The following is an 11,635-nucleotide window of genomic DNA, read 5'->3' on the forward strand; positions in this document are numbered from 1 at the left end:
AATAAACTAGGGATCTAAAATAATTTTGAGGCAATTTGAATTTCAATTTTCTAACAAATTTACAAAGTCAACAACATTCAACTTGTACTAGTTGTAATAGATATATATATATAGGGAAGAAATGTATTAATCGCCATCTTAGTTTCCGTACGGTGACAATCCCCAAGTACCCGAAAGAGAGTCATTCTCAGCCAACAGGGTTCGACACTGGAGTAAAAGTCACTATCCCACAGGACTAGTAAAATTGATAACGTAGTAGTCCTGCAAAAAATTTGGTGGTCCTATCTTTAAGTGCTTTCGCTTGTTCACTTAGGCTCTTCATCTCTCTTCGTTTTTGCTCTACTTCTAATTCACTTTTCCAAACCCCATATTTATTTCAAACACTGTTGTAATTGAACTGTCTATTTCGTTGTAGTTGTTTGTGCATCATCAACTCCTTACTGTAATTTTATTCTCTTTTTTATGTTTTGGAGCTTCTTCTCTTTTTTTTGTTGCTTTCTGTGAGTAGGTTGTCTTAATTGGGGGGGGGGAGGAGTAATAAGATGTTATGTGGTCTTATTTCGAGCTTAAATACTACATAACATTTCTGGTACACATTGATCTAACTATTGCATTTTTAAAAGACAAAAAATTACCTTCCCATAGAGCAAGTCTTTATAGTGTTGTCCTTAGTGCATATTAGAAATGTATTTACAACATAAAAATAAATAAATTTGAAGGTTACCAGCAGTTACAGCAAAATTTTGTTACTAATTGCATGTACAAGTCACTTCGTCTATTTTCGTGTCTATGTACATCCGGGTTGACATAAACGTTAAACGTGATACAGTCAGCCCTATAATTACTAAGAAATGACAAAAACGTTCGCAAAATAAAGTTCAGGATTTTAATTTTTCAAACTGAATACCAAAACATGAACACGGAACACGGAACACGGAATCGAGTTACTAAGTAAGTTAGCAGTTTCATTGTAGGCTGTAAGTTGTACCGGTAAAAAGACGATCATCACATCATGTAGGAAGTACAAAAACATAGAACACGTTGTTTTCTTGCTGAATAAACTCACTGAAATAACAACATGGTCAAATTGCGTCTTCGATTTTGACAGCCACCATTGTTATGATTGAGCTTCACTAGTTCCGTTGAACGTGGCCGGGCGAACGCCGACATCCAATTTGTACAGCGTTTTTACAAAGGGAGCTCATCAATAACCTACCGAATAATTAACTCAGAAACGTAGTTTAAATACTAATTGATCTAAGAATTACTGTTCAGAAAGACTACGCATCCGTACATAAATACGAATTCATGCGACAAAGATTTCAACTTTACTATTTACTTGTTACAGTGTAGAGGACTTATTATACACATATCATGGTACAACTAATTTTATTGGCTATAATATTAGCTACATTTGAAAGGTCTCACTTGATTGGCTCATCGTTCGCTATTCCCGTTTTCAAGAGACACCCCGCCAGAATAAAGTGCCACGTAGAACAGCAATGGCGCGAGATCGTCTGTTGGGCGACTTTCCCACCGGGTGTGCTTTTCGAAAACTACAGAACACATGCTTTTATGACACGGAATCATAGAAAATCTACCCCGTTTCCAAACTAATCGTAATTTTATCGCGAATAGACAACCGGAGTTGGTCAAAATAGCAAATTAAAAATCAAATGAATTTTACTATGACCGTGAATTCATCATATAGCCGGTGGTTTGAATTCTGAGCTCCCTGATATACCTATCGAAAAGTCACTATCCCGTCGGACTACCTGCAATGGGCATTTTAGTAACCTTTACTGGTACATGGTCCTTACAGAAAGTTACTAGACTCGCGGGATAGCGGACCAGCGTGTATGTCGAACCCTTGCCATACGTTACAGCATAGACCCTCCTGGTTACAGTGGTAACACTCGTTCATGTTCGATTACCTTTCATAAAGAAAACACAACGAAATGGTTGAAGTGATCTTTTTTTTAATTTCTTTTCATCACAACAACAAAATCTGTGCGATCAAAAGTGTTGTAAACTAAACCAGAAAGAATTATCGGGCTGGCTAAACTTCCCGATGAACTGGAGTAAGGTCCAAGTCCAAGTAAGCCCCGATAGTACGTGAGAAAATCGTCTCAAACTAGCGATACAACTTTCAAAATATAACTTGACATGTCTTCATTTGTTAGAGTTATACAATTCAAGACGGGGTTTCACTCGAAAACAACAATTCTGTGAATAATGACACTGAACGCAGCGATTTCTCGGACGATGTTACCACTGCACTGTAATGTATGGCTGACAACGACTTGCTTCTGGGTTAGTCCCTCGTGCATCCGGGTACTTGGGATTGTCGTGCATTATTACCACATCGGCAATTTTGACGCTGTAATTTTGCCACCAATATTGATCGTACAAAAACAAAACTCCATAAATGAACCACAAAGTACTTTCCCTTTCAAAATGTGGTAATTTTAGAAAGAGTATTATCGTTTTTATTGACGACTGACTCTGTCAAAAACACTTCAGTTCAGGCATGGAAGACTTCTCACAATGATCATGAGCTATGAGGTGCATATACTGGAATGAACCATTCTGTAGGAGGGGTGGTGTGTGAATTGGATTTGAAGTTTACAAACCTTTTTCGAACAAATATTTGTCATTTGGGCGCACAATGCGTAGAATTAAGACTATAGCACATATTACATTGCTTGTTTGACGTCAATAGTGTCTTTTGAAAAGTTGCACTTTACCTAAAGTCTCGCGGACTGATTTCCAATATGGTGTCGGTCATTATGCTCATTAAAATATTCATTTTTTTTTCAAATTTCAAAAAAAAAATCATAAAAAATAGAAGAGAAGACGTGCTGACTTGAAATTAACAAATCTAAGTAAGCTACCCCCTGTGCATCAACACACCAGATATCAAAGCAATCTGACTTGAACTTTATGAGGAGTTGATGAAAATGTCATTTTTGGAAAAAAAATCATAAAAAATTGAAAATGGCACAGATCAACTTGGCATGAACAAATCTGAATAGCCTCCCCCCAGGGAACATGTACACCAAATATCGAAGAATTCCGACTGTCACTTTCGGAGTAGATAGTGAAAATATAAAAGTTTGACGGACACCTATGATTCACTCTACTCTCTATACCTCAATACCCACCTATACCTAAAGCTACGCTTTCAGCTATTGAAACCAAAGATCCGCATGCGCAATATGCATGAGTTTGTTGATGTCCCCCTAGCCTTGACACAGTTGATCGCATTACCGAAACGCTACATATTAGCAATGTAAGCGTCCATATACCAGAGTGTTACAGTGCTTTGAATCGAAGAATGAACGATGAACTACTGTAACATATTGATACATCACCTAAGTAGGTCTGTGTCTTTGTACAAAATTTGGTAGGGTCAGATCAAAGACGTGCCGCAATAGTGAGCGTAAGTACAACTGATAACTTCAAACATACTAGTAACAAATTTCAAATTTGGCGCCTCTTACAGTTATCGAGGTTGCCGTTGTTAGACACCACTTTGTACGTCTAGCTGTGACGATGTCATTGAATAAACGGGGGTTTCCAACCCCATTTAGCGTACGAACGAGAATTGCTGAATTATTTATAAATGGGAACTCATTTGGCAATATAGCCCAGCAGACTGGTGTGTCGAAAGGCACAGCTTACAACATATGTAAGAAATTAGTGTCAACTGGCGAAATTGCGGTGGGAAAACGCATCAACACATATAGACGGCAGTTGAATGATGACATCTTGCAACACATTGAATTCTATAAAACAGAACGACCTAGTATATACCTACGAGAAATACAACGGAAACTGGTGGACGACAATATTTTCACCGCGGACGAAGTTCCATGTATATCAACAATTCATCGTGGTGTCACCAACTATCTAAACATGTCGCGCAAGAAACTAAGTAGTGTACCAGCCGAATCTACAACACCACAGAACGAAGAACGGCGAATGGATTTCATGGAAATTGTCTCGGATTATCGTGCTGACCAACTACATTGGTTTGATGAATCTGCTGTTATTCGTACTACAGGTAATCGAATTTATGGACATGCAGTTATCGGCCAACCGGCAGTCGAAATTCAGAGACACTCGTCAAATGCAACATTCACAATAAATTTACTTATTGGTACGTCAGGCGTCGACCATTCTGATATCATTTTAGGCCCTTCCAATGGATTAGAGATGATCAATTTTTTCCTTGAAGCAATGGGTTTTGAGGATGACTTTGGAAATCAGTGTCTGGCACCTGGAGATTGCGTCATTATGGACAACTGTGGTTTCCACCATGCAAGATTCGTCGAACCGTACCTTCATCACATGCTAGGGCAGCGAGGTGTTCGTCTGCTTTTCCAACCACCATATAATCCCGAATATAATGTCTGCGAACTCTGTTTTCGACTAATTAAATGTGTATTACGAGAAAACCAAGAGTACTCATACCGTTTCACAGAGCTTGCTGTCGCTGATGCCATTCAAAGGATTACACCTGGGGCCTGTCGTGCTTTTGCTGAAGACTGTGGATATGTTTAAACTATAATGACGATAACTTGAACTGAACATGGTAAATTATTTATTAGACATAGTGCAAGTCATGAGATAATTATGGTTTTTCAAATGTGGTTTGAACATAAACTATTGGGGTTTTGAAAATTGATTGACATAATTACAAAAATAGTATTTCGTAATTGCCAAAAGATATCTATACTGTATACAGAATTCTGCAGATTTCTTCTACAGTTTATCAGGATTATATTCTACAAGGGGCCCATGCAAAATTATTTACTTTATTTAGCTTACGAAAAAGTAGGTCAAACATGTATATAAAATACAAACAATACTACATGTACACAACACACACACATACATACATACATACATAGGTACATACATACATACACACACACATACATACATACATACATACATACATACATACATACATGTTTTACACAAAACATTTAAAATGGCTGTTGATAAGCTACTATTATTGACTACTGTATACTATTACACACTGATCATTGTAGTACACACATGATACTATACAGTCACTTGCTTTTCAATAAATCATTTATTGTAAATCAGAACTGTCACAAAAACATGTCAGTTTGAACGCCATACAGTCATGTCCCTGTGGAAACAAACATGAAAAGCGGTGAAAAATGTCAACTAGTATAACAAATTTAACTTTTTAGTCTTTTCCAGTTATTTTTTTTACAAACCAACTATGTAGATCAGTGAGAAAAAATCTATACTGATACTATCCAACTTTTATTGTTTTAACAATACATGTAGTACTACTCTACTTTCACTTTCTTTACAAAGCATGTAGAATATACTGTTTCTGGACATTATACTGAACTGTACACATGAACAGTAACATGTTCCTTCATTTATTACCAGTGTGGAATAGCATGGAAGTGTTCTTGACAATCATCCATAGGTCTAACTTCAGATGAGTACTGGTTGTCCAAGTAAAAACAATTTATTACTCTATAATAACCATGGAAATACAATGTAAATCATTCTGTTCGATCAATGTGAATTTAAAATAAACAAGCGATAAATGATTGAAGATAATTTAACCTGGTTTTAGTAACTGACTTTGTCCTTATCTGTTGTGAACATTTACTGCTGTGTTGGTAGTCACTACAAATGTACATTGACAGTACTACTTAGTTCATTGTCATCATGTATTGGAGCGTTGGTACCGTTATTGTTAATCACAATGCTAGCAGTAGTAACAACGACTGGTGTCGATACCGGTGTGGTGTATACCTGAGTAGGGCTGGTTATTGTGGAGGTAACTTGTCGTTCATTGCTAGCCACTATCGTGCCGAGGGGCTGTCTCACTGCATGCTGAAATGGCCATGGACTCATAAATGGGTAAGTACTCCCAAACCATGGGGTCTGGGGGATAAACGGTGACATGGGTAGTGGTGGAGGAGCAAAGGGAGGAAGTGGCGCTCCGGAGCCAAAACTTGATAAGTTATTTGTAGTAAAATCTTTCCCGCTAAGATTTGAAGAGACGACAGACTTTATTGGCGAGGTTTCTCTCACTTTGTTTACAACACTAGGTGAAATCTCTTCATATTCTTCAGGCGATAATCCAGTAGAATACTCTGAAGTTTTCTCCTTTCCCTTTGCTAGCAATCTCGGAAATTCAACGGCATCGTTGAGATCAGGTGGAGGTAACTTCCCATCTAGTGCAACTTTCAATAAACGCACATCTTTCATCAGTTTAGAGCGCCCTTGTAATCCAGCGTACTTCTCCGGGTAGAGTTTATGCAAGCGAGGCTTCACCACTCTGGTAAACTGTGTTTGATTTTTAGTAATAAACAGCTTTACGTTCTGTATTTCTGCTTCGGTCTCCCTAACCTTGTCTTTGACCAGTTTGATTTCTTTTTCTTTCTGAGGGAAAAAATAAAATCGAGAGAAACATTACGATGTGCATGTATTGTTGATTGAGTCCTTTTTTATTTTCAAAAGTAAATCTGGTAGTTTGTGATCAGCGGATCATCATCCAAAAACTTTTGATCTCTGTCGATCTCAGAACTACTAGAAATTTCCACTCACAACAGGATTTTTTAAAAATAGTGACAAGGACCATAATTATTACAAGTGAATGTGATATACTATAAACATGTACAGAACCGCATTCGAACTCAACCGGTAGACTAGCATAAACAGTTCATGATAAACAAATGTCAAATTTCAATGTATGTTTTTATCATACGGTAAATCATGGATGCATTAGTGAAATCAACCCACATCGATCATGGCTAACATGTGTCTTCATCTCAGTATATATATGTAATGGGGGAGAGTGCACATTTACAATGTATCGGTAACATCAGTTCGTGTATTAAGGGAACTCACCTGCCGTACAGACTCCATATGATCTTTATGTTTATCTTTGATACCACAGTACATAAAACCTGGACAAGGCTCGTAACAACACTCTTGTCGGTTCCTATTACCACTTTCTTTATGTCCACGGTGATGGCAGGTCCTACATGTAGCTTCTACGGGTTTCAAACCAGGTAGCGGTAAAACAGCTAAAGGTGGTGGTGGCGTCTTCATGTCACTCAACTCGCGTTCGAGGAATATTTTTTTCTGCGTCATCATGGCTAGTTTTTCTTCCATCTCGACTTTACGATCTTCCATCGTTGGTGCCTGTGATGGTTTTAGACGCTGTGATCCAGGTCCACAACTTGGGATTGATTTTCCGGTGTGGTCAGAGCTAGCCGACGGGCTATAGTCTAGACGGCGTTTCCTATTTGTCGACGTTGCATCACCATCAGCCATATTACATGTGACATCAGCACGCGATGTACCAAATTTAGACGATGGCCGCTTTGCAGATGTAGATGGTGAAGTACCGTCGACAACGTATAGTTTAGCACGTGGAATGCCACTCTTAGATCGTAGTATATCTCCTACAAACTGTTTGAATCGATCATTGCATGGTAAATCAACACGCTGTTTTTCCTCATCTTCTATTTGTATTCGTACTACCTGCATTCTCTTCAAATACTCCACTTGATCAGTTATAAAGTTGACAAAGTTTCGGTAGGACATAGCGAGGAAGTCCTCCTCACGAACGTACACAGGTACGATTCGTTCCTCATAGTAATATGAGAAATGGATTTTAAACAAGTATTCAGCCATGACGTTGACAACTGCGCTGGAATAAATGTGTTCTGGCGTTCTCCACGTAGGTTAGCGAGGTGAAAGTTACTAAAGCCCGCCTTTTTCTAGTATGTTTTAGTTTTATTTGCAACAATGAGCAATTGCGCGCCGGTTCGGCGGCATCATCAAAGTAAACTGTTATTCAACTTTTCCGCTGTGTAGGCAATGTTGTGACTACTATTACTAAATTTATGTCAATGCATCAGGACAAGTTGAGTAATGTATCAATATGTTGCAGTAGTTCAGCGTTCATTCTTCGATTCAAAGCACTGTAACCTGTTTTCGAGCCATATTACGATTTTCATTCATTCTAGAGGGTTCAAAGAGACAAAATCACTAACGCGTTGAGAAGTTGTCAAAAAATGTGATTCATTTGCTTTTTTGACCATTTTGAACGTTTCTTCATTTTACTCGTTCTAGCTTATTTATTATACATGCTAGGGAATTCGGGTTTGTTTTATTTGATAATTGAGATGAAAAACGAGAAACTGGTTAGAGGGTTTTTATGTCAGTGAAACAGACACTCGGCACTGCTTTGTTGAAAATGGGGTACACATAAAACAAAAATTGCCTTTTTGACAATTAATTTGAAGCATTTTGGATCAAAATTTCAAAATTTTGTCGAGACAGATGTTGACATGTATATTTATGATGACAACTGTAAAAAAAAATTTAAATAAAAATCAAAATTGCCTATTACAGAGTGGAAAATATGAAAAATATGATATAATAATATACACAGGTGTCAAATTTCATCATAATTTAAACAAACTCTACTTTAATGTTTTTAATGTTATGATGAATATTAAAGGGACAAACTCAAAATTTGGAGTCAATATCTTTATTTTTAACAAAGTTGCAACAATATTTCTACAATAAAGAATTGGATGAAAAATAGCCTATACAACAACCTTAACCCTTTCACCACCAATGGCCTCATGGGATTGTGTGTTGTCCACCAGCCCCCTCACTAACATAATGTGAGAGTGAGTGTGGTGTAATCAAACTGATATAAAAATACTTGGAGTTGCTTATTTTTTTAAAAATAAGGTATCATTTGAATGGAAAATAAATTTTCTACATCATAGTACCAAATACACAATGTACATACATTCAAATATCACACACATAACAGAAATATGGATTAATGAAATAAAATACTAATAAAACAAACATAGGTTGTTTATTTATTGACATATCACAAATAAACAAAATATTTATATTACAAACAAAATTCAAAATACCAACATTTATGTTCCTACAAAACTTCTGTATACTGGTTAAATGGTCAAAATCGGCGAAAATGTGTCAGAAAATGTTATTTTTAGTCGTAATAAATTTGAACGAAAATAATTAACGGCTCACTAATCCGATTACGAGGCAATAGTCAGCCCCGCACCGGCAATCAAAGGGACAAAAATATCTGAAGTCGTCGCCCCAATACCTTCTGAAAAATCAGTTTGTGTAATTATATATCATTATTTGACAGAACAACAAAAAATTATCACCAAATTTATCCTCAAAATCAGTAAAAAATGCTCCCAAATTGGTAGTTTACGAGTCAGAATCGGGACGCCAACGTGACGCTTTTCGCCGACATGCTTACCCACGAAAGCAAACATGCAGTCGAGACTTTGAAGTTACGTTGTGATAATCTGATCCTTCCATATACTGTATTGAGTTCACGCAGCCATCTCCTTATACAAAACATCGTATTCATAGTCAAAATTGAATGGAAATTTCTACGAACAGCACATTTATTTACATTGCAAACGATGTTAGGGGAGACAGATTTTGCTTTGGCGATGTTGAAATTTGAATTTTACATTGAAAAACTCACGTAAAAAATCTGATCGGAAAATCGCCCATATCACGAGTAAGTTTCCCTCCACTGACCTCTACACACTGAGCTAACACAAATACAAGTCATTTTTGAGCTGCAACAAAAAGAAATAAAACCAAAATAATCCACAATATAGCCCAAAATTACCCCTAGAACGTTAGCATGGGCGTCGGCACGGTCACAAGATTGCGTAAATTTGAACGACATTCAAAAATTCAACCGTAAACTGCCATCGGCAGCTCACACGGCCTTAGCGGGAATTTGATGCTTACGTACAAGTACAATGTGTTCCCATAGCTAAATACTTGTATTCAACGATGTATTTCAAGTCAAATGCTGTCCAAATATCCAAAGATAGTGACATAATTTATATCGTAGGCCATGTTATGAGAGCCGTTAATTACTTCCGCCATGTTGAAATTCGATTTCGTGAGCGAAAAACGCACAAAAAATTACGATCGCTCGTCATTTGGATCGTACCGTTCACTGTCATGCTTTCAAAATGGCTGTGTAGATAAACAAAGCTAATACGCATGTGTGGAACTAGTTATGGCAGCAATTTTTGCAGCAAATGCTGCCGTTAAACGGCATAACGGCGAGGTAGGTGAATGACCTTTGGCGTTCCCGCAATAGCGGGAATTGGTGGGCGCCCTAGAGCGTTCCCGCAATAGCGGGAATTGGTGGTGAAAGGGTTAAGTTGTTTACACACAGACAGACAGACACTTTGCCATGCCTATAGCACTACTGAACCTTATCAGTTCAGTTGTGCTAAAAAATTGCTTTGCAAGTAATCAAAACGTACTGCAATGAGCGACTGGTTTCCCAACATAGTTACCATACTGGCAGTGACCCCATATTTGTATTCCGCACTAATAATCTGTGACCTTTGTTCATATGACCCAAATGTGTGTTTGTTCATGTAAAGGTTCCTTCAGAGCCTGAGGAAAATTATATCACCTGACTAAATACATTTCCACTGCAGTGTGAGTATGGATTTTTATTGATGTATTGCAGGTACATTTGTAGGTGCTTGAATATGATGTGATGAACATATCTAAACTAATATAGAAAATACAACTTGGAAGAAACCCAGGGGAAGAACATGTTGTAGTAATTAAGTATAAACTATGTATCTCCTTTACTCTTTAGATTTGCCTGTAATCTGTGATGTTCCATAAGACACATACATGTCACATCTTCAGTAGTCCTGCTTGCATAAGGAGTAAGTCGTCTCTCCTTCTCCGTCCTGCGAAGAGCCAGCCGTGAAACATGGGCTTACCAGAAATACTGGTAACTAAGGAATTAACACACACTGTGGTTAAATATTACAAATAAATCGATTATTTATTAATTTTATATCGCCGTGACTACAAAAGTTCCAGTACGGAGGACCAAAAATCACGAAATCACAATTTCAACCGTAATTTCAGGATTTCGCCTTACTTACGATGACGTAGTGAACACCCCGATCAAATATGGCGGCGTTTGCAAGGTGAGACGTTTTAAATTAGTTAACTTGGAACCGAAAAAGTTCCGATTTCGACACTTTTTGGGATCTTCCGAGCGACTATTAGTACTATCGTCAAAGAGATGTAAAATATCTACATATTCGATCGATTGCTCATATTTGATCGGTGGGTATGCATTCTTCGGTAATTGATGCGGGTGCATTTTTGCACCCACATTCGAGATAGGATTGGTACATTGCTCTTTGCAGGACGGTGTTGAGGGTCATGTCAGTAATCTAGACCCGTGTACCGTCTGCAAGCAGGACTACATCTTCAGCAAATACACGGATATAGCCTTACTGCAAGGGCGATAAAAATGAGGCCGCAGCCGCCGCCGGCTTCGCGTACGTACATATGATCATACATCACAACCACTGTCTAAATATGGATCTCCATACATACTAATAAAGTCTTTGGCATTTTATACAACCCTCTCTTCATTATAAGTGAAGTTTGAGAGCGAATCTACGAGTGATGGTCAAATTTGTCGTGTACTTACCAAGATAAGTGACCTGGAGGCAGCCATCATGGAGGACGACCTAAATTGAATGCCCGGATG

General features: G+C 37.8%; 1 protein-coding gene across 1 annotated transcript in view; it reads right to left on the bottom strand.

Annotated features, from left to right (window-relative positions):
* The window catches only part of LOC144432750 (ATP synthase subunit O, mitochondrial-like), a 65,493-nt gene extending 53,874 nt beyond the window's left edge, over positions 1 to 11,619 (bottom strand). Inside the window, exon 1 of the mRNA XM_078121021.1 lies at positions 11,576 to 11,619. Within this exon, the coding sequence (XP_077977147.1) occupies positions 11,576 to 11,605 (30 nt within the window). The 5' untranslated portion in view covers positions 11,606 to 11,619. The remainder of the gene's footprint in view (positions 1 to 11,575) is intronic.
* Positions 11,620 to 11,635: the final 16 nt, after the last annotated feature.

This window comes from Glandiceps talaboti, chromosome 3 (genome assembly GCF_964340395.1).
Source record: "Glandiceps talaboti chromosome 3, keGlaTala1.1, whole genome shotgun sequence".
Classification (NCBI taxonomy): Eukaryota; Metazoa; Hemichordata; class Enteropneusta; family Spengelidae; genus Glandiceps; species Glandiceps talaboti.